Raw genomic sequence first — 26,332 nt, 5'->3', positions numbered from 1 at the left:
TGTATTGCAATAGGGTGTGCTACCGGTCAAGCTCAAACTTTTCGGCCCATTTCTGGTCTTCCAGCTGCTTCACGAGCTTATTATTAGAAATATTTGCACGCGGATGGCGGATCCAAGCGAAGCAACTGTCGCGAGGTGTGTACGTATTGTTAATAACCTGAGCACTGCAGCAGCCAGTATGTCGACAGCTCAACTAATGCTTTCAAGCTGCCGGCCTGGCCTTATATATATATATATATATATATATATATATATATATATATATATATATATATATATATATATATATATATATATATATATATATATATATATATATATATATATATATATATATATATATATATATCGTCTCTCCTAGTCGGCCTTTTATATATACATGCTCAAGCTGCAATAGAATAGTACGACGCGCAAGAGACAGATCGAGTAGTCCGCTCGCCAACAAAGGTGACCTTTTTGCTCCCCCTCACGCCGGCTCCTGTCTATAAATTATTACTCTATCATGATTTCATGGGTGCCGCACGATCCAGCAGTACCTACCCTACCCGAGGGGATTTCTTTTTTTTAATTGAATGAATAATAAATAATTGATCACTCAGAATTCGAAAAAATGGCGGTGGCATTTTTTTTTCGGCCAAGGCCCATCCTAGGCAAGCAAGGAAATGCAGAAGAATTGCAGAGGCTGGCCTGTTCCGCCCTCGGGCACTCCCAACCTACTCCCTCCGTCCCAAAAAATGTAAATCTCACTTCCCGAGGAGTCAAATAATTTCAAATTTGACCGAATTTATAGAAAATAGTATTAATATCGGTGTTACAATATAAGTATCTTTAGATTAATCTTATAATATATTTCTATACTACATCTATTCGAAGACACAAATGTTAGTAATTTTTTGAATAAGTTTAGTCAAAATTAAAATAGTTTGACTCCTCAAAAAATGAGATTTATATTCTTTCTGGGACAGATGGAGTATAAAGGTATGCGATGTTAGCTTGGTTATTAAATAGGTGAGTTGTGGATAATGCTGCAATGAACCACTTGATTTACTACTTGTGTGGTCGTCAGGTCGGTTGTTTATAGAAAGTTCTGATGCTTCCAAATTGCAGGTACTGTACACTGAAAGCAAAGCGAAGCTTACGAATTACACAGAGCAATGGATCCAGGTGCGATGGTAAGCTATTTTTTTTGGGTACAGAAGTGATAATTTATGACTTTGAATTAGCATGGTGAGATTGCGAATTGACCCTGCGGTCTGTGGATTGTTCTGAAACTTTTATGGACAGGTGGGTTCATCGCTGTGGCCATAGCAGGTCAGGAGGATGACGCCAAGTATGCAACAACCTGAAGATGGCGTGTTCCCGAACGTTGGTTGAATACTTTGCAACAATAGACCTCAATGGCACCGCATTGACGGTCTTGTTAGTGCTAACACAACAAAATAAACGCCTAATTTGCCTAAAAGCAGTCCGTTGTTTGGGTACGGCTAGTTTGTTAGGGCCACGCAACTATGTAAGCATCTCAGTTTGCTATTCAAGTTCTAAAATTGCCCAGGTCGAGCAGTTTTCTCAAGGGTGGTGGACTAATAAAGGCCGTTAGTTCTTTGTGGGCCGCACGGAGGGTGGGCCAATAGGCAGGCTCAGAAGAGGCCCTTGAGACACATTTTTTTAGTTTAGCTCAATATCTGCCTGTTTCGGCCCATTTATTTTAAATATGGCCCAGTAAACCCAACTTACGGCCCTCAAGGCCCATTCGCGACTAAAATGGGGCTTAATGGGCTCAAAATCGGCCCATTTATTTTAAATATGGCCCAATAAACCCAACTTACGGCACATTAGCGACTTTAATGGGCTTTTATGGGCTTAAGCTCAGCCCGTTTAGGCCCATTCAACCGAACTTCAGTTACGGCCCATCCAAACCAATCAATGTAGGCCCATTTATTTTAAATTTGATCCAGTAAACCCAACTTAAGGCCCATCCAGACCCATTAGCGACTAAGATGTGTCTTAATGGGCTCAAAGTCGGCCCGTTTCGGCCCATTTATTTTTCAGTTTAGCCTTGTGAATTTACAGCCATTTAGACCCAATAGCCATTAAAATGGGCCTAGATGGGCTTTATTTAGGCCTGTTTGGCCCATATGTCGGCCCTATTGTACCGGTTTATCGGACATTGGCTTTGTGGGCTGCTTTTATGCTGATTCTAGGCTGGATGGGGTTGTGGGCTGCTTTTATGCATCTAGGTTCGGGCTGGTCTGACAAATTGGGCTTGAAAGGCCGGCCAGGCCAGAACGAAGTGCCTAGGCTAAGCTTCAATGACTGCTAACCGGCCAATTAGAAGCCGTATCTGACTACGGTCCTTTTTGCAAAAAAAGAAGCAATATCCGTACGCACCAGACTCACCGGTTCGTTTAGCGACGGTTTAAGGCTACACGCTTTGCGATACCCAGTTTTGACCTCGTACTAAGGCAACTCATCCTACTAAGAAAAGATATAAACTAAGTATAATGAGAATCCTAAATCTAGCATACCCAAAAAAGGAAAAAAATGCCACGTGGAACTGAAAACAAATAGAAAGATCCCATTACACACAAGATTACATGCTGAAAGAAAAGAGGTACCTAAGTACCCAACCTTGCATATAACTATTAAAACAAAAGAACCACCAGGAACCACTTTATTTCAACTCCACAGGTAGGTTCCTGCAAACACAGAGGGAAAACAGAGTAAGAAACATAGAATGGAACAAATCAAAATGCAAACTTACAACAAAACATGCAAGAGACAACATTATGTTATCGGTCATCACAACAAACTTGCATCTCGAGTTCTCAACGTCATTGATTAATTAAACATTGATCTGAACCGATAGAGGGTTATTAGAAATTCAGAACAGCAGAGAACCCATATTCACTTATGGAGGCACCTTAGAACTTCAATGAACTAGGAAAAAACTTCAACAAATATGTGCTATTAGAAACATGGAATATCATGCCAATGTGCTGATGGAAGTACTTCAGAATATATTGAATAATATGCAACACATCCATTCATCAAATCAGGTCCGTCACTCAAATCAACCCCCTAAAGGAACGATTGAATTACCTACGTCCACCCACTCATGCGCCCCCCGCTGAGATGCTCAGCACGCCGTGCACCCACCAGATTGTACCCCGAATCTCGACTGTGTTAAAATCAAGGGCTCAAAACACTGGTACCACAGCTCGAACTTGATCCAACGGACGCTCTTTTATGGATCATCCGCGTTGCGTTGCGTCGAAGCGGACACCCCATCGCGCGCGAACCGCGTTCGAATCCCTCCCCCCACCACCCCACCCCCTCCCGCACTCATTTTCTTCCCAACAAAATTGGACGCCGGACTCCTGCCCGCCGTCTTCGAACTCCTGCGCGCCGCCGTGAACCGCGAACGGAGCGGCCTCCGGGCACCTCCTTCCCCGTCCGCGCCCCACCCCTTTCGACGGTTCCGCCGCCCCGCTCTCGCTCTGCATCCGCCGCCAGCTCTCCTCGGCGCCTTGCGCTCCACCCCGCTCTCGCGCCGGCGGCCCGCTCTCGTGCTTCCGCCCTGCTCTCGCGTCCCAGCGAGCCGGTCCGCGCGCCGCGCGCCGAGGCCGTCCCGGCGCTCCGCTGGTGAGCCGTCGTCCTCCGCCTAGGGTCGCGGCTGCCGGGGACCTCAACCCTCAGGGGCGGCGGACCTCAGGGCCGGCCAAAGGCCTCTGAACCCGGCGTCCTGCCCGGCCGCCGTGCGCCGTGGGCGGCTGCCCTCTGGGCCGGGACAACGGCCGAATCCGGTCTTCCCTTAGCCGGATCCCCCCCTGCCGGATCTGGTCGGGGCGCTCCTCTCTCGGCTGGCGTCGCCGGGGAGTCGGCTTTCCTCACCGGTGTGCGGTCGCCGGCAGCCAGTCACGTTCTGGTGCAACGTCGGCCTTCCTTACCGGCAGTGCTCCGTCGGCTTCCTGGCTGCTCCCCTCCCCCTCTGGTGCACGGCTGCCTCCGCCCCATTTTAGTGGCGGCCTTGCTGGCCTCTTGGCCGGCCATGCTGCCACCGCCGGAGGGGAAGCTGTCGGCCGCCGGTGGCGTGCTGGTGCGGAGTCGGCGCCCGGCTCCCTCTGGTGCCGAGACGGCGGGGCCAGCACACGCGCTCGCCCAGCGGCCAACGCTCGCGGCGCTCGAGCGCGGCCGGGCGAGCGGGCGGCCAGTCGCGGCGCCCCGCATGGGGAACAGGCGCGCACGCTGCGTGCTCGCGGCTGAGCACGCAACGCCGCAGTAGGCCTGGGCTATGGCTGGGCAGAAAACCCGATACCCGATACCCGAACCCGAAAAACCCGAGCCCGAACCCGAAAAGTCCGAACCCGAAAAACCCGAACCCTAATTCGGGTTCCAACCCACGGTACCCGAAATTAATACGGGTAGTTCGGGTATTGGGCCACGGTACCCGAAATACCCGAACAACCCGAAATGATTTGTTTTTTCATCTATGATTTAATTTGTGTGCTTCAAAACTATGTTTATTAATTGTGATATGTGAAGTGTGAACTGTCACGGTGTTAGTTAATTTCGTTTGAACTGTCAGTTTGGACATGTGAACTGGATGTATGGTTGGGTGTATTTGATTTGATTTTATACTGCATATGTGGAGTTCCAGAATTTCGGGTAATTCGGGTAAAACCCGAACCCGAACCCGAATTTTCGGGTTCTTCTTTTTCCCAACTGATTTCGGGTATCATTTTTGGAAACCCGAAATTCCTAAAACCAGAACTACCCGACCCGAAAATTTCGGGTAACCCGAATGCCCGGCCCTAGCCTGGGCCAGCAACGACACTTAGCCCAAGGCGGCCAGCAGCTTGGGGGTGCTGCGGCCAGGCCGGCGGTGCCGCAGTGCGAGCAGGAGCAGGTCGACAGCAGCAGCTGGGCCAATTCGGTTTGAATCCTCTCTTTGCACTTGCCATTTAATTCCTGCTCATTTATTTAAGCTAATTGACGGCCACAAGCTGCAAGGTCTGCGCAATTTGTGGTTTGGAAAGTTACAGGACATAGATGGGAGAGGGCTTATGAAGGTATGCATACATGTCTTTCTCACGCGCAGGACATGATGCAAGAGTATAGAATTGGTGCAAGAGTATTGAAATGATGCAGGACATGATCTCTAATCTTGTCGTTCTTTATGCTTAATGCTCACTTTTTAACAGGACATGATGCAAGAGTATAGAAATAGATCATGGGATGAAACCTGCAAATTAACGGCATATAACACATACTATCTGCCATTGTTGACATCTTATCGTATTGTATGATTTATGATTTCTAAATCTTTTTTTTACTTCCATTATCAATTTATCATGCTCCGTTGTTTAGGCCTTTTGATTTTACGACTCATAGCCTGGCGCCGTGCGTCCTCCTGGTCAACTTGTTCCACCGCTGATGGTGTCCAGCTCCTCCCTGAGCTTCCCATTCTCCTTCTGCAGCGTGGAGACCTTCAGCTGCAGGTGCTGCTCCTCATGACAGAAGAGGGAGGCAGCTCATCTAATGATTTTGGTTAACACTAATGTTCCATCAATTTGCAATGGTTATCCTGACGATCATAGGGCAGCCACTGTTAAAATTTGATGAAGATAATTTTATCTCATGATACACTATTTCATAATTTCTCTACAACCTAATTGAACTGTACACTTATTTTTTTTTCAGCGTCAACACATGATCAAGATGTCTTCTGTTATCCTGACGAGACACCTTTTAATGGTTTCTCAGAAGCTCTGCGTTGATATAGGGAAATTATACCACATTTGCGCTTAGCTGGTAAGTTGCTATTGCTCTGTTCAGCCATTTGACTGGATTGGGCATGTGTGCTAATTCATCTTTTTGCAAATGATTCTGAACAGGACCAACATCCTTTGCACCAATTATTGAGATGGCTATGACCATTGTGGAGCAAAGTGGTGGCCAATACCATGTTCTATTGATAATTGCCGATGGCCAATACTTGTTGCATGTCAGGTGAATTTCAATTCACAGAACTAAACGAACTCAAATAAAGGACTGATAAAAATAGATTACATGTGCAGATTATTTGCCAATGAATTCGAGGTCCGATGCCCAACTTCAAATCGTTCCGTGACTCAAAGGCCAACCATTTCCCTGGATTTTAGCACACACATTCTCTGCAAGCAGGACAGATCTGTTCCATAAAAACTGTGAGCAATAGTTATATTTGGAAAGACTCAACGTTCTTCATTTCTTGTCACATTGGTATTCAATAGTCAAGATTGGCAGAATAGGAGACCTGCTTGATGAATGCCTGCCGTGCCTAGCTAGAGCCCGTTTTGGTCGACGAAAAGGTGCTAGAGCTCCTTTTGGTTGTTCATGCTATCTTGGAGTCTGCTGCGCCTAGCTAACTGATAGTTGTAAATAACATATGTTATATTTGTTGCTACGGACATAGGTTCGTACTCTTGCATTGCTAAATTTTAATGGTATTAGCATGTAATGGATGTATGTGCACCAAATTGAAATTTGAAGTTTGAAAATAGTTGAATATAGTTTCAGAAGTTTCAGTGAGTCAAAATGAATGTGCAGACTATGGTACAATAGACCAAGAAAGTTTTACAATGAAAGTTGGACAGTTTAATCCGTATCACTAGCCTTTCAATGAGTTTGCCTACAGAATGCAGTTGTCATCTGAATGGCAAACACCTATGATCTAAATGGCATTTTACATAATGCAGTAAGTCGAGTCCTATCAAAACAACATCAGTTTTTTAGAGTAGAACTCGTATGGTGCTAAGTATCTCTAATTGCAGCCAAATTATCCTACAAAACTGAAAAGGAAAGGATGTAGTGTTCCTATTTATTGGATTATATGCCTTTTATTTAATTGTCCCATATCTAGGTGTTTCCAAGCTGATTTTTGCAGTATATACATTGCCATTCTTGGATCCTTGTTCAGTCTTGAATCTTGTGAACAAATTGGTGCTTCATGTCTGGCCCGATAGTTTAAAAAACTCGTGCTTGATCAACTGAGTCTTGATGTCTGCAGATGTGACACCTACTGATATCTTTAACATTGAAAGGACGTTGAGTTTTTGATACAGCTGCGTGCAATTTTCAGTATTTGTTACATTCAGTACATTCTGCTTCCAGTAGTTGTAATTCAGTTTCAGTATTTATTACTAATTCTATTTTCATGGAGTCAGGTATACTTTTCTTTTCTAACTTCACTTGGTACTGCTTCATGTCTCTTCATATTGAACTGTATAGCTTTGATCCTGCATCTCACAATTTCCTGAAAACGACTCTTTTTGTTCTTTGAACAGGGTCGTATCTATTTCGGACTGCATCAAGGTATCAAGAGAGGGAAATGTGTGTCGGCACATGTTTGGTAGCATATTGACACGAGAAGGTACGCTCTGGTTGACAACTATCCTATCTGGTAAAACATTAGAAGTTGCTAGCTGAAATGCTCTTGCTGCGTTCAGGGTGTTACCGGCATTAGCTTAAATCTTCAAGAGTTTTGAATATTCAGCTTTTGTGTTCGTTCATTAATATTTAGTTTTATTTACCTTGTTGAATCGTCAGCTTGCATTGACCTTGTTGCTCAAATGTACCATTTTGTTTTATTTAGTGTATATTATTATTACACATAAATATTACATGTGTTGTTTTTTTTTACCCGTAGCGTTAGCACAGGCCAACTAACTAGTTCTAAGGTAAGTTGACTATGAAAACCTGCTAATGGTCTAAGAACCAAACCATTTTTTAAATTGCCGCAACAGCGACGACTACTATGTGGCCAAGGATGCCACGGTGGGTATCTGACGGCCTCGCAGCAACAAGTTGCTCACTTGGCCAGCGTTAGCAGCGAGCCGTCGTGCCGCCGCCGCCGGTGCCAGTGCCAGCGGCGTGACCAAACTATAGTCTATACATTGAGTTGTATGCAAAAAAAGTCAAACCAAATATAAACCGTACTACACCGATCCAAATTGTTTTAGTTGCTAAACTGAACCAAACCACACCAGCACGCTGCTCAAACCATTTTCCACTGAACCCGGCGAGACCAAATGAGAACCCGAACCACCGAAACTGGTTTGAGGCCAACCATTAGCAGCTTGAACTATGAATCAAGACAGTGTTGCCGTTTCAGGTTGCCCTCAAAATAAACACCAGTAACTCTGTATTTGCGTCTAATCATTAGATCGAGTCTGGAGCAAAACTTGACTATGCACCAAAACAATGTTTTTGTTTGCCCCCCAAATAAATACCAGTAACTCTATTTGCTATAAAAATTATAAGGAAAACCAAAGGAGCATAAGACGGCGGGCAGCATGTTCAATTGCCCCGTGTGCTGAACTGCATTTCCAACCTAGTAAAAATTCAATCAAAGCCAATGTCGCAGATCTCTCAGATGCAGGTAAATGATTCGAATAGAGAAAGGCACATTATGAGTTCTCAAATTTATTATATACTGCGCATAAAATTGAGCGCTGTAAATGGAACAAAAGGCCCAAAGAAGGCACTCAAATGGCAATAGTTGTATAATATAGATATAAATAAGGGATGCAAGTGGGTACCCATTGGTGTTTTTGGGTTTCTCACTTTAGTTCATTTTTTCTCCCAAAATAATTACGTAGCATGCCATTCTAGTTCATTTTATCAAATTTTGGGTCAACCCAATAACCCAAAAAAAGGTGGGACTTGCATCATCCCTAGATATAATATTACTTATGTAGCAAGTAAATGGTTGCAGCAGAATGATACCAGGAAAATGATAGCAGGCATTTGCTAATCTTATATATCCTTATGTTGCTAACAAACTTAGCTTATTTTTCTTGTTCATTGGCATTTCCAGGATGTACCAAGCTATTCAGTAAACTTAGCCTTGTGATCTTTATGTTCCACATAATTCTATCCGATCAAACTGTAAAAGAAATATCATTGATAAGAATCGCCCAAAGGTTAATGCCTAATCAGCCATCCTCCAAAACACATACAAGCTAGACCCTAATGTGAAAAAAAGCAGCAAATTGCCAGAGATTAAACAACACATAAGAGAGTGGTTGTGCAATAAACAAACAGTGGTGTTTAATCAGTTTTTGCACATGGCATTACAAATATACTGTACCAGTTTTATGCGTTCTTCTGACGTTTCACTGGAGTAATACTTTTTCTCTATGAATCATCAGAGATTAAGCAAAAGTACAAAACACATGAGATGGTGAGAGTGGTTACACAATAAACAGAGTGGTTACACAATAAACAAACAGCAGCGTGTTTTCAGTTTTTGGCTTTTTCTTTCACATGTCAGTTCAATATACTATACCAGTCTATGCATTCTTCTGATATTTCACTGTAAGAATATCTTTCTGTATGCGTCAAACCACTATGAATGTAATAGAGTGAAAAGAGGAGCTCACCATCCCATCCATAAGGTGCAGGCTCCTTCTCGCATTTCTTGTACTTCCCTTAGAAACACCTCACTCTCGCCATGAGGCTACATCCTCTTCTTCTCAGCAACCATAGCCTGCTGATTAGCTTTCCTTGCTTCATTCTGAAGGGAATTAAACATCAGTTGTGCACTTTCAAATATTTTATGCTTAAGGTGGTTACTCTTCAAAGTCTGCATCCTAAAAGGATGGCACACCATCCATTACAACCACTCATCAGAGATTAAGATGCAAGTCAGTACTCTTAAGCTTTTTGGTTTTTTTTTTGTGGGTAAAGCTTGTTGGATTTGTTCTTTACCATCCATGACATGTCAGGCTTTAAATTCGAGCTGTGACGTGTAATGATGGCCAGTGTTGATCTTAGGGATACCAGCAAGAGTATCCGAGGATTATTCTATGGTTGCCATATTATCAGTCATATCCATGAGCTTCTGTAGAAACCAGAGAATCTCCTAGCTACTCACTGTTAGAACTTGGGCGCCATGAGCAAGTCAAAATGCATCATGAAAAGCATCATAAACAAAGACTCGAAACTAAGTCATTTGAAGTGTCGAACATACCAAAAATCAGAAGTAACAGATCATGAGGATCATAAGGCAATTCAATTAGTCCCATTCCACAACCACTGGAATAAGAAAATGGAGTGTAGGTACCTAGTTAATTAGTACTTGTTTATCAAGTGTTATTAGAAAGAAACGTTCCAAGTCTGTAATCTTCTAGTCAATTGTGGCAAGAAGAGATTAGATCAGAAGTACTAATTCAAGTGACTTCACCACTGCTCTTTCCTCTTGCTGCCCATATCATTTAACTTCAATTCCTACCAAGTACCATTTGCCAGGCTTTAACTCAAAGCCTGGTTATCTAGGTGCATCTTACATGCATGTTTTCATAAAAGAAAATATACCTTATCATGTACAGTTTACATCGAAATTATGCATACGCCATCTGCCAACCAAAATCAGTAGCAACACCCATGAATGCTATTTCGAAAATGTACAAACTTTGCATATTGCAGTGCAGGTAAATAATAATGAAAACTTGACATGTGAGGGCAATTTGGAAATAGAATTGCCTAAATGATACCACTCCAGCAACTAACCACAAGCAAAAGTACAACTTGTGAATAGACTGATTCCTTACAATTCACCACTAGCAAGTTAAGTACTACTCCAGCAATTAACACAACAGGAAGTCTTGGTCCAAGTATATCTCCTAAAACCAAGGAAACCCCGAAAAAAGTTATAGATGAACAAATTTAGCACCTAGAATATCAACTTCAATTGAAAAGCCTACTATACAAGACAATTTAATTAGTAAATCAGTAAGCCTCAATTATTTCAAATATTATTGAGCCACATGAAATTTACAATGAAGGCCAAAATATTTGAACCAGAGTATATCAATATAAACTGAGCAACTGGCAGAAAACAGACTAGTGGTCCCTGCTCAGCACACTTGGTTGGGCTTTTTGAAAAGGTTCATTCATCAATCCTAGTTTCAATTTTTGTCTTAAAACATTTCAAAGTGTCTTTTCCTTCCATTTTAATAATCAGAAATACGAGATTTGTTTTACTTCTCCATTTACCCTTCATAATCCATATATTCTACATTTCAAGGCTAATATACAAATATAATAATAAAGCAGAGCCTAACGGAAACCCTGACGCAGTCCTGACTAATTTGAACCTAAGAGCACAAAGCCGATTTAGCTGCCAACTGCAACAGCAGGAGACACAAATCGCGTCACAGACAACAAATCAACTCGATTGGGAGCCAAGCATCATAAGACCACAACGGAATCACCACCATCGTTTGAGCCTTTGAGGACAACAATTCTAGCACCAAACAAACAGCGGGTTCCAGAACGGCGGAACGTACCAGCGGAGACGTCACGACATTGTGGTGGAGCCGTCGCTGTGGTCCTCCAGCCGTGCCGCGGCCACGCGGAGAGGCGTAACGCGCAGCCCCCGCGGACCTACAGACATGCGGCGACCACGCAGCGACGGCATGCGTCGGTGTAGACGCCGCCTTCTCCCCCCAATCGATCGGACCCCTTCGTTAGGGTTTGGATCCTCGAGGAGGGAGGACGAGCAGGAGGACCCCCGCAGTGGCGGCAAGGGGAGGCGGAGGTGGCGAATGGCGCCGCGCAGCGGCGCGGGGCCGTACGAGAGGGAGGAGTCAGCGCCGGCGGCGCGGAATCCTCGGCGACCGCTCGCTCCATTGCTTGGATTTGGGGGGGAATCGGGAATGAGGCGGGGGCCGCGGTGTTGTGCTGCCGCGCCCGGAAGAGGAACTGGAGGGAGGCGTGGTGTCTGCGGCGTACGAGAGAAGCTTCGATACGGTTTTGATTGTGGTGGGGCCGTTGGTGGGAGCGTGCCGGTTTTTTATTTTTATATTTTTTATTTTCGTTTTTTACAAAAATATATTTTCGATTTAGAAAATTACATGAATATGCCTCGGCCGCCCCGCTGCCGGGCGGCCGGGAACTGGCCGCACCGCTGCCGGGCGGCCGGGGCTTATCTGCAAAAAAAGTTGACAAAAAATTGCGCCAAGGTCCCTGGAGGACCGGCCGCCCGACAGCGGGGCGGCCAGCCCTCCAGTCCGCCTGGCAGAGGAGCGGCGAGCCCTGGCCGTCCGCCTGCGAGGCGATCGGCCCCCCAACCCTATATAAGGTGTTGGCTGCCTCTCACCCCCTCATTTGTCTCACTAAAAATCCAGAAAAAAAAAAGAAAAGAGAGGGAGGGAGGGAGAGGCAAAGCGGCGAAGCCCTGCCGGATTTTCAAGCCGGCGACTGTAGGTAACTAAAATTTTCTATATTTTATAAATAGATTATGTTGTAATTATTTTTTTGAAACAGTATATTAGCAATCAGTTCAATTATTGTTAGGAGTGATTAGTGGTACATTTAGGTGCAGTTACTTATAGTGATTAGCGTTGATATAGTACATTTAGTGTTAGATTTAGTATTAGAAAATACTAGAAAATTGTTAGAGAAGTATTAGAAAATCAAAAAATTGCAAGATAATATTAGAAAATTGTAGAAAATATTAGAAAATTATAAAAAATTATAGAAAATGTTAGAAAATTGTAGAGAATGTTAGAAAATTGTAGAAAATGTTAGAAATTGTAGAAAATTATAGAAACTATTTTGTTGAAACAGTAGATTAGCAATCAGTTTAATTATTATTAGGACTGATTAGTGGTACATTTAGGTGTAGTTACTTGTAGTGATTAGCGTTGATATAGTACATTAGCAATCTAATTAATTAATGTTAGTAGTGATTATTGCTAGATTAAATATTAAAAAGGACTAGAAAATTGTTAGAGAAGTATTAGAAAGTCTTAAAAATTGCAAGATAATATTAGAAAATATTAGAAAATATTAGAAATTATTATAAATTGTTAGAAAATCTTAGAAATTATTTAGGAAATATAAGGAACTATTAGAAACATTTAGATGTGTGTGATTGTATTGTATTGTTTTGATCTTACGTGGTAGGTATGGCCGGGGTTATTCCTGCGTTGCTGGACCCAACAATAGACTCGGGTTACCGGTCCTTCCTTGCGAAGGTTCAGCACCATGAACTAAACATGCTGCGTCCACGTCCACCTGCAGAGTTGGTTCCTGTAGACCCACGATGGGTGCCCAGGTGATATGTTGTCAATTTTTTTTTGTATCCGTTATACATTTCGTTATATAATATATTAACATTTGTGCACTGTATGATGCAGGCTGAGCGAGGCAGGTCTTCTCACTGTGGCTCGTCTTACTTAGAGTGCTTTGGTGAAGCTAGACAGGTCTCTACTTTCAGCTCTCGTTGACAGATGGAGACCTGAGACACACACGTTCCACCTCACTTGTGGGGAGATGGCACCGACCCTGCAGGACGTTGCGATGCTGCTTGGTTTTTCTATCACCGGAGACGCTGTCAGGCCCCGCGTGGTACCTTTTACGTGGCTGGAGGATCTTGAGAAACGTTTTGCAGGTGTTGCCACCACGATTGATCCTGAAGATTTCAATGAGCACCCACAGTCGAAAGGCCCTTCCAAGTCATGGCTCCTATAGTTTCAGGTACAATTTCGTACAAAACGATGTGTTGATGTATTTTATGGCTTTGAAATACCTCATGTGTTTCTTATTCTCAATGTTCGTACTTCATTGCAGCCGGATCTGTTGGCAGCCGATGCTGATGAGTACAGCATGACTAGATCATTCGAGGCATACCTGCTGTGGTTGTTTGGGTACATCATGTTCAACAACTCACACGGCCACTGTGTGGATAGGGTGCTTCTGCCCTACGCACAGAAGGTCGTCGATGCAGATGAGGATGTCATACCCTTATATAGTTGGGGTTCAGCGGTTCTTGCATGCACATATCGTGGACTCTACAAGGCATCACGGCAGAATGATAGAAATGCTGTCCTAACGGGGTGCCCAATTCTGCTACAGCTTTGGTCTTATGAGAGGATTGCTATCGGTCGTCCCATGATTGACTAGTCACCGTACAAGCCGGATATGTACGGTGACACGGAGGACGACAGACCCACCATGGGGACTTTCTGGTACTCTCGACAGGTATAGACTCGATAAAAATTTATATTCTATGCATACTATGGTCATACATTGTTCACTCAATACATTTCCTATGGACATATAATTTTTATTTTTGCAGAAAACATGGGCACATGTACAGACCCGGCGGTCTTATCCTGAGTTTGTTGCCAAATTTGATCGATTGACCCCAGAAGACATTGTGTGGGAGCCATACAGTCCTTCGGCTATAGCCGCACGTGCACCCCTTGGGATATCTTCGGTGTGCACACAGGACCAGGGTCTATGGATGACTACTGCAGCTTTGGTGTACGACGTTGCAGTTGAGGCCCACTGCCCGGATCGAGTCATGGGGCAGTTCGGTCGACGCCAGTCTTTCTCTGTGTCTTCAGCGTTGGATCGTGTTCAGCGCCACGATCATAGGTAACAAAAATGTATAAGTCCCCATGTACTAATAACGTGAAACTAATTTCTATTTAACGTGCAGTTTATCAAGGACTGGACATCCTTTCTCGACAATGTGGGTTACTAGATTACAACCATGGGTGGTTGCGTGGGATGATGTAGGCGAGCAGTTGGCTGAGGATACCGGTACACACACTGAGCTTTTGTTTCGAGCGTACCTGACCTGGTACGAACCGAAGACTCGTTGCCGTTTGACGTATGTTGACATGCATCCACAGCCGCATGTTGCGACTTCGTAGGATCGCTATGCACAACACAGGGATGAGGCATTAGCTGGGGCGGTGAGTAAATGTTGACGGCATTTTCGATCTTTTAAGATATGTATACTAAGTTTTTTTGGTTGCAGTTCAAGGCCTGTAGGTTGTTTTAATTAGATTGCTCACTGAATGTAATGAGGATTCATGGCGGGTCTACGATGAGCATGCCGGCACAACTCGAGGCCTGGACCACTCAATGTGATAGAGCCCGAGGCTTCCTTCAGGCCTTTGGTACGTAGACCGAGTACGAGAATTCCTACGGATCGTCGCAAGCGTCGACGTCGGTTCCTTGTGGTCCCGCATGGCAGCAGCCTCCCTTGTACCACCGACAGTACGAAGGTATGGTGTGATATTTACTGATCCGTATGTTTATATGCAGTATTTAAATACGACTCCACACAAGATACGGGTACCCCGGTTCTCAGCCCTATGGAGGGCCAGGTGCCTCGGAAGGGGCTCCATTTCAAGGAACCCAGTTTACCTCTATGCCACCAGCTGGAGGGACTTTAGGTAAATATGTGATGTATAATTTTATTTGCTTATGTTTTATGGTCGAAGGCTCATACGTTATTATTTATACTCAAGATCACAACAGTTCACCGGAGTGGGGCCGTCTTCGTATCACCCTATGCCGCCACCAGGAGGATATGAAGGAGCTTCCTCCTATCCACCACCACCACCTGGAACACAGGGTACGTAGTATAATTTGTACGGAATTGCATTCACCTATTGAATGTTGCTTAAATTTTTTTTGTGAACTGTAGGGTGGTCTGAAGATAACGACGCGGCCTTCTTGGACGACTTTAAACGGTTGTTTGCTACGCCTGCCCAGGACGATGATCCCAGCTTGCATACACCTGTGGCTTTGTTACGCCGTCCTGCCAGAGACGTGAGGCCACCGGACCGTCATAGCTACCCTACATATCACGTACACGCACAACGTAAGAGAGGTCGGAATGGTAGGGGTGGTTAGTTGTTGGCACTTGTTTCTCTATAGTTATTATGGTTTGTTTCGATTGTTCGGATTATGGTTGTTTATAATTGTGGTAGTTTACTTGTCATTTGTTTCTATAGATATTATTGATGTGAACTTGTTATGTTTGTAAGTTCCATAATGCTCGTGAAATAAGAAAAGTTCTTGCGAATTTTTTCCGTGATTTAATGAAGGACAAGTTAAGTGCGGGAGGAGTTAGCGCCGAGATCCCGCCGACGATGATGATGACTACCGCATACAGAGTAATCTTCGTAACACGCTCGTATAGCTCAAAATAGGGACCATAGTGTATCTAGCTGCAAGTACGAGATCACAGGTTGCCACTGCTCAGCACGGCGATCACGAATTTCTCATGTCGCATTGTTTGCCCAGACAAACATGACAAAAGACGACAGCCCAATAGCAGTGTCCTTTCACCATTTCAAAAAGATGTGACAATACGGCAACCACACCAGCTCACCTTCAAACCAGTCTCTCGGGCGAGGACGACGGAACTGTCATTCTACAGCGAAGGTCTGTGACGTGTAGTGGGGAAGGCGGCATCTAGGCACGATCGACCGAGTTGCAGCGATGCAGTGTTGTGAGTCTGCATGCACTTAGATGTTCTGCATGCACAGAGATGCATCGAGTAGTAAGTTCGAGAATTGAATCTAGCCTTTTCAGTGTTCGGTCAGCTAGCCTCTTCACTGTGTTGTTATGTAGACTTTTCAAGTGCATTTACACTCCACACTCCGGGTATCAGACCTTTGTGCACCTATAAATACTCCGAAGTTTGTGAACTCCCAGCAGCACTCAAACACCAAAACTCATTGTATACCCAATGTCTGGAGGTGGGTCTAGCGGGAAGAATTACTACGGTTTTGGGAAAGAAAAAGGGGGAAGAAAGGGAAACCCCATAATATGGGAGGGGCCTCTTGGACCTGATTCCTTTCCGGAACCAGTGTTTGAGTTTTCGCCACAGTACAAGAGTGAATTTAACAATGAAACTCCTCTTCGACAATACGATAACCGTAGAGAACCGTGGCCAAAATACAGACATGGTGAGGACTGTTTAGTGCATATGTGCACCGACGGGATGGATGGCGGTCGGTGTTTCTTCAAATGCCCACACACATGAGTAATACTTGGTTGTTTTATTTCTTTATCTTCAAATGCCCACACGCATTGGTAAAAGTTACAAAAATGGCACATATGTGAAATTCTTTCGCAAAAAGGACTAAATTACAAAAATTACGGCCGGCTGGCCGCCCGGCTGCCGGGCGGCCAAGGCCGGCCGCCCCGCTGTCGAGCGGCCTGGGGGCCGGCCACCCCGCTGCCGGGCGACCGGCCCCCAGGGACCTGCGCGCAGTTTTCTCCACGAATTTTTTTTCAGAAATGCCCCTGCCGCCCTGTTGCCGGGCGGCCAAGTTCCGGCCGCCCGGCAGCGGGGGGCCGGGGTATATTCCTGTAAATTTCCGAATCGAAAATATATTTTTGTAAAAAAACGAAAATAAAAAATAAAAAAATAAAAAACCGCTGCCGGCGTGGGGCTAATTAATGGGCCCGTCGTGGGCTTTGTTTGGTTTGCTTGGGTGTGGATAGTAGCCCTAAATTCTTAGCCTATATAAGTTTGGCGGCCCGATTTTCATGGCAGCAGCTGATCCGATCCGGGTGCTTGCCATTGTTCAGACCTCTTGTACCACAACATAGTTCGACGTAACGCGACAATTTCGTTCAGTAATGGAGACATGCCTAGGCCCAGCATTACAACCATAAAAGGAAACATCACTATTACTCATTCAGCTCGCAGAATACACAACTGTTTGTACATGGCATCAGCCTCGCGGCGTTACAACCCAGTTCGGTATCTTACAATTCCAAGTGAAACTATCGGCCAGAAGTTACAAGCACAGAAAGTAACCACGCCAAAGAAAACAACAGGTCCACTCGCTGCTAGTCGAGTGGTTAGTTTCCAACGCCAGAAGGTAACATTGGGCAAGGTTGTTAGTCAGGCAAGGCAGTCCCTCTTTCCAAGTTGTTCTTGATCTCAAGCGTGTACTTGCCAAAGGCCCGCTCGATCTTCTTGTTAAAGTGCTCATTCCGGTCGTTGATCGAGTCGATGTCCTTGTCTTCGTTGAACTTGCGCCTCCTGCTGAAGGATTTCCGCTTCTCTTCGCGCTCCTTGAGCTCTTTGACCATTTTGTTGATGTTTTCTTCTGGGACCTTTGACACCTGAGCAAAGCACAATACCAATGGGTTTAATAAGTCATTTCATTTCCACATGGACCTTAAACAAGACTATGAAATATTTGTTGATGTGATATGACAGTACTATGACAGTACCTTCCCATACTGGAGACTAGAGGCATCGCGGTAGAATTCAGGATCAGCTTCCTTTGCTTTATTATACGCATCCATGTCAACATCTATGTTCTTGGTCCTCTTTTTGTATGCATCATACAGGGTCTTCTGATTGAAAACTGCAAGCATAAGTACATCTCTCAGATGCAGGTAAATGGTCTGAATAGAGAAAGGCCCCTTATGAGTTCTCAGATTTATGATATACTGGGCATAGATTTAGAGCTGTTAATGGTACAAAAAAAAACCCAAATAAGGCACTCAGATGGCAATACTTGTACAGTATATATGGCTTGGATAGAATATTACTAGCAAGTAAATGGTTACAGCAGAAAGATACCAGCAAAATAATAGCAGGCATTTGCTAATCCTATATATTTCTTTCCCCTTATGTTGGCAACAAACTTAGTCTATTTTCCTGGTTCAATGGGCATATCCAGGATGAACCAAGCTATTAAGTGAACTTTGCCTTGTGAATTGCGATTATATAAGTAAAATTATGTTAATTTAATTCTATTTGATCAAACAGTAAAAGAAATATCATTGATAAGAATCATCCAAAGGTTGCCTAATCAGCCGTTCTCCAAACCACATACGAGCCAGACATCAAACAACACACAGACGAGTGGTCGTGCAATAAACAAACAGTGGTGTTTTATCAGTATTTTGCACATGTCATTGCAATATACTGTACCAGTTTTATGCATTCTTGTGATCTTTCACTGGAATAATAATTTTCGCTATGAATCACCAGAGGTTAAACAAAACACGAGATGATGAGAGTGATCGTACAATAAACAAACAGCGGTGTATTATCAGTTTCTGACTTTTTGCACATGTCAGTGAAATATGGTATACCATTCTATGCATTCTTCTTATATTTCACTGCAATAATGTTATTTTCTATATGCATCAAACCACTATGAATGCAATAAAGAGTGAAAACGCAAGCTCACCATCCCACCCATAAGGTGCAGGTTCCTTCTCCCATTTCTTGTACTTCGCTTCTGCTGTCTCCTGTGTATCAAGCATGTAAGCCTTCGACATATCAAGGCCATTTGAGTCGAGCAACTTTCCAATCTTCTTCTTTCTGTCCTCCAGCCACTTCTGCTTAGAAACACCTCGACTCTCACCACGAGGCTCCATCCTCTTCTTCTCAGCAACCATCACCTGCTGGTTCGCTTTCCTTGCTTCGTTCTGAATTTAATTAAACATCAAGCGAATGAGTGAAGATACTGAGCAGGACAATAACACGATACACTAAGTAACGAACTCCTGGACAGAATCACCGATTTATAATACCATTTTAAGGCGCAGATCGAACAGCTTCTTCTGCTTTTCTGTCATCTGCGGGTAACCATCATCGGCACCAGCGTCCTCCTGCTTCTCAGCATCATTATCATCAGGTTGCTGCTCTGCGGCGTCAGACGTGCCAGCACCAGTGGCAGGCGGTTCTTGCTCCCCACGCTCCAACCCTAACAACATGGCAATCCAGAAATTACAAACCATAATCAACCAACAACATTATGACCACGCAAATTGACCACCAACTAAATTTATTGACCCAAAAATAAAAATAAAAAATGGACATTACGAACGGAAAGGGATGGATCGCAGCACCTGATTTGGCGTCGGCGATGCGCTTGAAGCAGTACTCGGAGCACTCGTGGTACGGGTTGGGGGCGTTGATGCAGTCCGGGTGGACGGTACGCTGCTCGGGCGGGCGCGAGTCGGGCAGCTCGTCGTCGAGGCGCTGCCTGGCCTCGGCGATCTTGCGGAGGCAGTAGTCGGAGCACTCGTGGTACGGGTTGGACGAGTTGATGCACTCCGGCCGCGACTTCCCGTCCACCGACGGCCCCGCCACGGCGCCCTCCATCCCCATCGGCGAGCGGGATCGGGGTGATCGACGGAACCCTAGGTTAGGGTCGGGACGGTTCGATCCCGTCGGAGATGGCTGCTAGCTCGATTGGGGGGATTGGGTTGGGGGGAGACGGGAGGAAACGCGGCGGCGGCGGCGAGGCGAGGCCGTTTTGGGTTGGGCTTTGTTGCTCGTTTTTTTTTTTTCTGTTTGGGCTTTCGAGCTTGATTTGGTTGGACTCGGAGTGCTTGGGCCTTCCCTCATGCGGATTCCTTCGTGTGGCCCAAAAGGCACGTAAACTGAGTAGCCCACTTGGCCCTTCTTTTTTTTTAAAAGGTTAATTAGATCTATGTCATATCATACCCCTAAAAAAAGATCTGCCATTGATTACAATTGTGAGATACACCATTACTATTCGCGATATTTGGAGTGTGCCATTATAATTTCATATTTATTCAAAACATATCATTGCGTATCCTTTCAATGTGTTTATGAAAAATATTTGAATCAAAATATCCCCATCTTCAACCTCCCACCCCTATCTCATCCCCCCCCCCCTCCTGCCTGACTGCCTGAGGTACGCCGCCTTCTCCCTTCTTCTCTCCCTAGAAAGGAGAATGCCTTCTAAAAAAAATTAAAAAAAATAGCAGCAGCTTTTCTTTTGAAACAATAAATGCCGGCAGCTTCGCCAGCGACCCCCGAGAAAACAACAAGACGCAGAAGAAGAATAGTCAGCGGCACGGCCGCACCCGCACGGCGACCATACTAGTCTAGAAGGAAAAGGAAAGGAGGATACGGTTGGCTGCAGTTGCACGGCCACCAACCAGAGATGTGCTGTCCAGAGCCGAGCTGAGGGGCGCGCCCGCACGGCGCGACTCGTCTCCCGCGGTCCCGCCCCGTCCTCACGCCGGGTACGTGTGAACCGTAGGCACGCAGCTTCGCGTCTGGCCGGCCGGCCCGTGCGCTAGCCGCTAGTGCAACCACCACATCTCCATTCCACCCCCGTCTTGTACCACCCGTCCTCAGCTGCGGACCGCATGCCACCGGCACCGGCGTCGCGTCATCCAGCGCGTCACCCGGACGGCGAGGCATCCGGCATCATAGTCAAAAACGAGAACGGTAGCCGAAATCGACGGCTTCAGCGCAATCAACCAACCGGGGTGCTGTCACAATTCCAGGGTCGAGCAATTCTCCAGCAGTCCTCACCTCTGGCCGTCAAAAATAGGCCGGGGGCCTCCTGAATTCAACGGCTCAAGCAACGCTTTCAGAATTGCTTCATGTTTCGCATAAAAAAAAAGAATTACTTCATGTTCCAGCACTTTCTGACTTACAGGCCAATCTGTCCTGTATCAGCAACAAAGGACTTGTAATTCTCTTCGGCTAAGGCCGTGTTTAGTTCTTTTTGCCAAAAAAATTTGCAAAAGAATCTTACCAATTTGAAGTACTAAATGAAATGAAGTCTATTTACAAAACTTTTTACACAAATGAGTTGTAAATCGCGAGACGAATCTAATGATGCTAATTAATTCATGATTAATTAATAATTAGCGGATGGTTACTGTAGCATCACTGTTGCAAATCATGGATTCAGTAGGCTCATTAGATTCGTCTCGAGATTTACAGCACATCCATGCAAAAAGTTATGTAAATAGGCTTCATTTAGTACTTCAAATTAGCAAAATTCTTTTACAAAATTTTACGTTTTTGCGTTTACAGGGTGAGAACTAAACAAGGCCTAAGCTGATGCTGACCTGCTACTGCACAGCGCCACAGATTCTGGAAGGAAGGATGCTCCCCACCCTTTTTTTTTAAAAAAAAACAAGGAACATCCCAACCAGAAAGAAAGCTTCACCTCCCAACCAGAAAGAGCAGCACATACTCCTGTCAGAGGAGGTGACCTCTGACCCCATTATGAGCCGCCCCTTTGTTCATCGATGACGAAATGAAAAGGGGGAAATTAAATGGCCACAAATATTGGTTTACAAGCACGACTTGCTAACAAACACAGTTCCGCCGGCGATTAATGCACACCTTCCTCCTTTTCCTCGAATAATAAACATGACGAAAGACACTGATGATGGGATGGAAAACCTGCTTGCTTTATAGTACAAAAAAAAGGGAACAAATAGGATGCATCTATTTGTACAACCTTCAGGAAATACATTACATGGGGGTCCTATATATGCGTGCGGGGGTGTAAATGGCACAATGAAAAAATATATATGGAAGCACACTGCGAAGATTGAAACAGCTGCAGCCACTCTACAAAATGGAGCCGTGAGAAACACAGCCTCTACTCAAAGTCTATTGTAAATGGGATTAAATTATTTTTCACCATCATCGATTATCCGAAGAAGCCTTGTCTCGACAGCCTATACAGCACAAAAGAAGATATTGTCAATGTCAACTAACTAACAAAGAAGGAAGCCTCACTGGTCTAATTGAAACACATGAGCAATGGAATAAGGCCATGTGATAATTATGTTCGGTATCTTTTTTTTTTCATAAATTTCTGTATCTGTATGCATATCCAACTACCACAATGGCTAGGTTTTTCCTTTTTATATTAACAAAAAAAATTGCAATATGTAACAAGGATGATTGACATACCAAATTTTCAAAGATTGACCAGGGCAAAATAATTTAAGAGGGTAAAAGGCTAAGTTTTGCTAATAAGGCATATTCAACATAGAGCCATTATGTCACTATTAAAAATCCAAAAAAACATGGGAAAGGTTCAACCGAAATTGAAAGAAACTACCAGAACAAATAACCAGAGCAGATAGTCGACCAACAAAAAACTAAAGAGATGATACAGCAAACAAAATCTACAGCAAGCATGAAGTTTTATTGCGTAGCAAGACGTTTTTGTCAAATGAATCAAATCTACTAAGTGACCCTTTGTATGACACAGCAGTGACAGACAAGTCTAAATTGTGATATTCGATCAAAACAGGCGCAGCAACACAATATCAAAGATCAAAGTGTTTGAGAAAGAAATATTGAACATAAGCGTGCATTACATATTTGATTCTGTACCAAAAAAATGGAGAGTAATGAACAATAGAAGCCTGACAGCTCTTCAGGGACACAGCCTTGCAGAAGTTCTACGCTTTCTGTGCGACCAACATTCATTTGGCAATTGAATGAAAGATAATTGGCTATTCTTTTTTTTTTGACTCGATAATTGGCTATTCTTAAATGAGTGATGGATTTGCTAGATGTAGTAAGCATATTACTATACAATATTTTAACTTGGTCAAAAAGGGCCCAGCAAGTTGAAATGTAAAACCTCCTGACTTTGGCTTGATGCTCATCAAAATTGAAGAATGGTTTCTTAAGTTATCATCATTTGACCAATGATTCTTAAAATATAATGAACTAGTGAGCGTAATTACCTTCCACAGCTACCTATCACCCTTCCTCTTACAGTGTTCACCACACGTGTGGTAGGGGTTGGATGAGTTGGCACAATCAGGATTAATTTCTCTTTTCACTTCTTTAGAAACAGCCTTGCCTTTTTTCTTGTCTGAAAATAAACAAATAAATTGCAAAGTATAAATATATCAGCCAGAGAGAGTCCACTGATCCTTACGGCAATGCTGTGTATGCCATGCGTACAATGCTTGAAGTTTCAGAGAGACCGAAACAACACACCTGACTTGGTTGCACTTGTCTGCGCTGTTTCATTCAAATGATCAAAGCAATATTGAGCACACATATGGAATGGATTAGACGCGTTAGGGCACCTCGGATCAACCTTCCAATTCGGAACCAATGCAACATCCTTTCCAACTGCAATGACAACCAATATGGTTACGGCAACGCAAATTCAAAACAACAGAAGGAAACCCTCAGGTAACATATAACACAAGCAAATACAGGCACAATTTCCCTCTACAATTTAATGAAACATAAAATAATTGATGAATTTATTGGATGAAAACCACCATAATTGGCAAAGTTGGCAGCAGGACCAATATCACAATTCAACCACACCATTGCAATGCCACGAACTAATTAGTGCATGAGTTCAATAACAACAGAGACACAGAGTAAGCCCATCAATAATTCAATATGCAATGCTCTACCTTTCTTTCGTGGGGACTGCATTTTGGTCCCCTTGTGCTGCTCCACCTGCTGTGTCTTGGCAGCACAATGCTCACCACATTCATGGAACGGGTTGGCAGCATTGGGACACTTTTGATCCACCTTCCTACTTCCAGTCGACTTCACGCTACCCTCTGATGCAACCAACAAGCAGACACGGAAATTTATTAGTGCAATTGCCAATAAGCTGCTGCTCATCTCCTCCAGCTGCCCAAGACGTCAACTCGTAGAAGACCGGCTAACATTATAGGTGATGAAGCAACAACCTTCGGAGGAGGACGAGGAACGGCGTGAGTGACGAGAAAAGATGGATAAGGGCGACTTGCCGCCCTCCGACGAGCGGCTGACGGCGCTGGCCTCAGCCATCTTGGCGAGGCAATGGTCGGTGCAGACGTGGAACGGGTTGGGCGCGTTGGGGCAGCGAGGATCCACCTTCTTTCCGTCGGCATCGGAACCTTCGCGCACTGCGATGACTCGCACAAATATGTGAACTTTGTTAAGGGAACGCGAAAAGATGGTAATTAATTTGCTTGCGGAGCTTCCGCGATGGACGGCGTCGTTGCAGAAAGAAAGAGGAGCTTACGAAAGACGTAGAAGGGGAGGCCCCCGGAGCCACCGCCCTTGTCGCGGCGGCGCGGCCTGGGGTGCAGCTCGCCAGGGTCACTGCGCGTGCTCCCCTCGTCTCCCCGTGGCGTCGGCGGATGCGTGGCCGCGGCTCTGGGGGCCGGGACGGGGCAGTACCCGGCGCAGCGGTGGAACGGGTTGGCGGCGTTGGGGCAGTCCGGGTTGACCGCCTGCCACTGCCCATCTCCGGCGCCCTCCCCGTCCTTCGCCGGCGGCCGCTCGCTCCTCCTCGCCCCGCCAACCTTCGGAGACTCTTCGATGCGCCCCACTTCCTCCTCCGAATCATTGGCGGCCGTAATCTCGCATTCCTCGTCGTCGCGGTGCGCGGTCCCGTTCTGCGCCGCGTGGCCCGGCCCCGGCGGGGGCGACTTGGCCGCCGCTCTTGGGGCCGGGACGGGGCAGTACTCCGTGCAGCTGTGGAAGCGATCGGAGGCGTTGGGGCAGTCCGGGTTCACCGCCCGCTCCGCTCCGGCCTCCTCATCGGAGTCGTCGGCGGCAGCGGGAACCACCCGCTTGGCGCCGTCCCCATGCCTGGTCCCGTTCTGCGCCGGCCGGGGACGAGGCGGGGACGGCTTGGGCGCGGCGGCTCTGGGGGCTGGGACGGGGCAGTACTCGGCGCAGCGGTGGAAGGGGTTGGCGGCGTTGGGGCAGTCCGGGTTGACCCCTCCTCCGGCGTCCATCGCCGGCGGCCGCGCGCTCTCCCCTCCCCCTCCTCCTCCTCCTCCTCCGGGGTCAGCGGCAGGCAGAGCCAGCAAACCTGACCGGAGGGAAGTCCAGGTTGACTCGCAAGCACGCGAGAATCCGCAAAGACACGAGCACCCGATGGGATGGCGCCGCGCGACACACGGAAGAAGAAGAAGGATCGGTGCGGAGGGGAAGTGATCTGAACGGGAGATTCGCGGCGCGTGCAGCCTGGAGGAGGGAGGTGGGCGAGGCGAGCCGGGGAAATGGAAGGGGTCCAAGTTCCAAGTCGTAGCGGGTCGGGAGGGAGGAGGGCGGGCGGGCGGGTCGGTCCAATCTGATGGATGCTGCCAAGCTCCGCGTCCGCGTGAGTCCATCTCCAAATTCCAACCCCTACTGCTTTTCTAGTTTTCGCCGTGTCCGCTTGCGCTTGGACCGCCAATGTACACATTGACTGACGCGAGCGATAAAAAAAATAATTTTCCGGCTCTTGATCCAGATATTTGGACTTGAGAATTCAGAAACAGGGTTCGGGAAACTTCTGATGGAGTTTCCACCACACGCGCCCAGGGAAAAGGTTAAAGCCCTGCCACTGAGATTATGGCTTTCACCGTCGTCTAGAACCAGGCCTGGCCTGCCTTAATCTCGTTTTCTCCAACATCATGGTAGGAGTGCTACAAAGTGTGGACACGTGCATTAGTGGGAGGGATTGTGAGGAGAAAACTTGGGGAAAGTGATTAAGCGAAACGTAACACCACGCCGTATTCCGAGAGCAGGCAGAGGCCATGGGACGCTCCCAGTCACGTGGCAACGCGTGCGTGGACACGAGTGTTAACTGGCACCGCATGTGCACCACATGTGCTTGTGCTAGCAAAAAAATAAAATAAAATACAGCGACGTTAGTAGCGGAATCTATTTGGTGGAGGTAACAATTGCCATTTGGGCTACCTGCTGCCACAGGATCGGCCGGCGATCAAGACAGCGTTTGCGTCTGCATTCCGC

General features: G+C 45.7%; 2 protein-coding genes and 4 long non-coding RNA genes across 11 annotated transcripts; 3 read left to right on the top strand and 3 right to left on the bottom strand.

The window, feature by feature from the left end:
* The first annotated feature begins 982 nt into the window (after positions 1-982).
* LOC120705259 lies at positions 983-1,570 on the top strand. Its single transcript, XR_005687858.1, has 2 exons — positions 983-1,172; positions 1,285-1,570. It is a non-coding gene; the product is annotated as an uncharacterized LOC120705259 (long non-coding RNA).
* Positions 1,571-4,842: 3,272 nt separating this feature from the next.
* Positions 4,843-7,665, top strand: LOC120704455. Of its 6 annotated transcripts, none has more exons than XR_005687556.1 (4): positions 4,843-5,498; positions 5,701-5,811; positions 5,895-6,206; positions 7,049-7,665. It is a non-coding gene; the product is annotated as an uncharacterized LOC120704455 (long non-coding RNA). The 6 variants fall into 6 exon arrangements; XR_005687555.1 differs by having other exon boundaries at positions 5,895-7,205; positions 7,326-7,665; XR_005687560.1 differs by having other exon boundaries at positions 4,843-5,069; positions 5,202-5,498; positions 5,895-7,632.
* Positions 7,666-7,680: 15 nt separating this feature from the next.
* LOC120704457 lies at positions 7,681-11,781 on the bottom strand. The gene is made up of 2 exons (XR_005687561.1): positions 11,331-11,781; positions 7,681-9,556 (listed from the first exon to the last, which is right to left on the bottom strand). It is a non-coding gene; the product is annotated as an uncharacterized LOC120704457 (long non-coding RNA).
* A 1,679-nt stretch (positions 11,782-13,460) lies between these two features.
* Positions 13,461-14,174, top strand: LOC120705258. Its single transcript, XR_005687857.1, has 3 exons — positions 13,461-13,524; positions 13,618-14,028; positions 14,126-14,174. It is a non-coding gene; the product is annotated as an uncharacterized LOC120705258 (long non-coding RNA).
* A 3,289-nt stretch (positions 14,175-17,463) lies between these two features.
* Positions 17,464-20,050, bottom strand: LOC120704454 (pre-mRNA-splicing factor syf2-like). Its single transcript, XM_039988850.1, has 5 exons — positions 19,678-20,050; positions 19,360-19,532; positions 19,014-19,254; positions 18,043-18,179; positions 17,464-17,931 (listed from the first exon to the last, which is right to left on the bottom strand). The coding sequence occupies exons 1-5, from the start codon at positions 19,937-19,939 to the stop codon at positions 17,704-17,706; spliced, it is 1,041 nt and encodes a 346-aa protein (XP_039844784.1). The 5' UTR covers positions 19,940-20,050; the 3' UTR covers positions 17,464-17,703.
* Positions 20,051-21,993: 1,943 nt separating this feature from the next.
* LOC120704452 lies at positions 21,994-25,660 on the bottom strand. Its single transcript, XM_039988849.1, has 6 exons — positions 24,609-25,660; positions 24,292-24,489; positions 24,007-24,159; positions 23,573-23,710; positions 23,314-23,444; positions 21,994-22,287 (listed from the first exon to the last, which is right to left on the bottom strand). The coding sequence occupies exons 1-5, from the start codon at positions 25,327-25,329 to the stop codon at positions 23,323-23,325; spliced, it is 1,332 nt and encodes a 443-aa protein (XP_039844783.1). The 5' UTR covers positions 25,330-25,660; the 3' UTR covers positions 21,994-22,287; positions 23,314-23,322.
* Between the last annotated feature and the right edge of the window lie 672 nt (positions 25,661-26,332).

The sequence above is a fragment of the Panicum virgatum genome, chromosome 4K (assembly GCF_016808335.1).
Source record: "Panicum virgatum strain AP13 chromosome 4K, P.virgatum_v5, whole genome shotgun sequence".
NCBI classification, from domain to species: domain Eukaryota; kingdom Viridiplantae; phylum Streptophyta; class Magnoliopsida; order Poales; family Poaceae; genus Panicum; species Panicum virgatum.
Note: the sequence above shows the minus strand (reverse complement) of the source record. Positions and strands in the feature narration are given on the sequence as shown.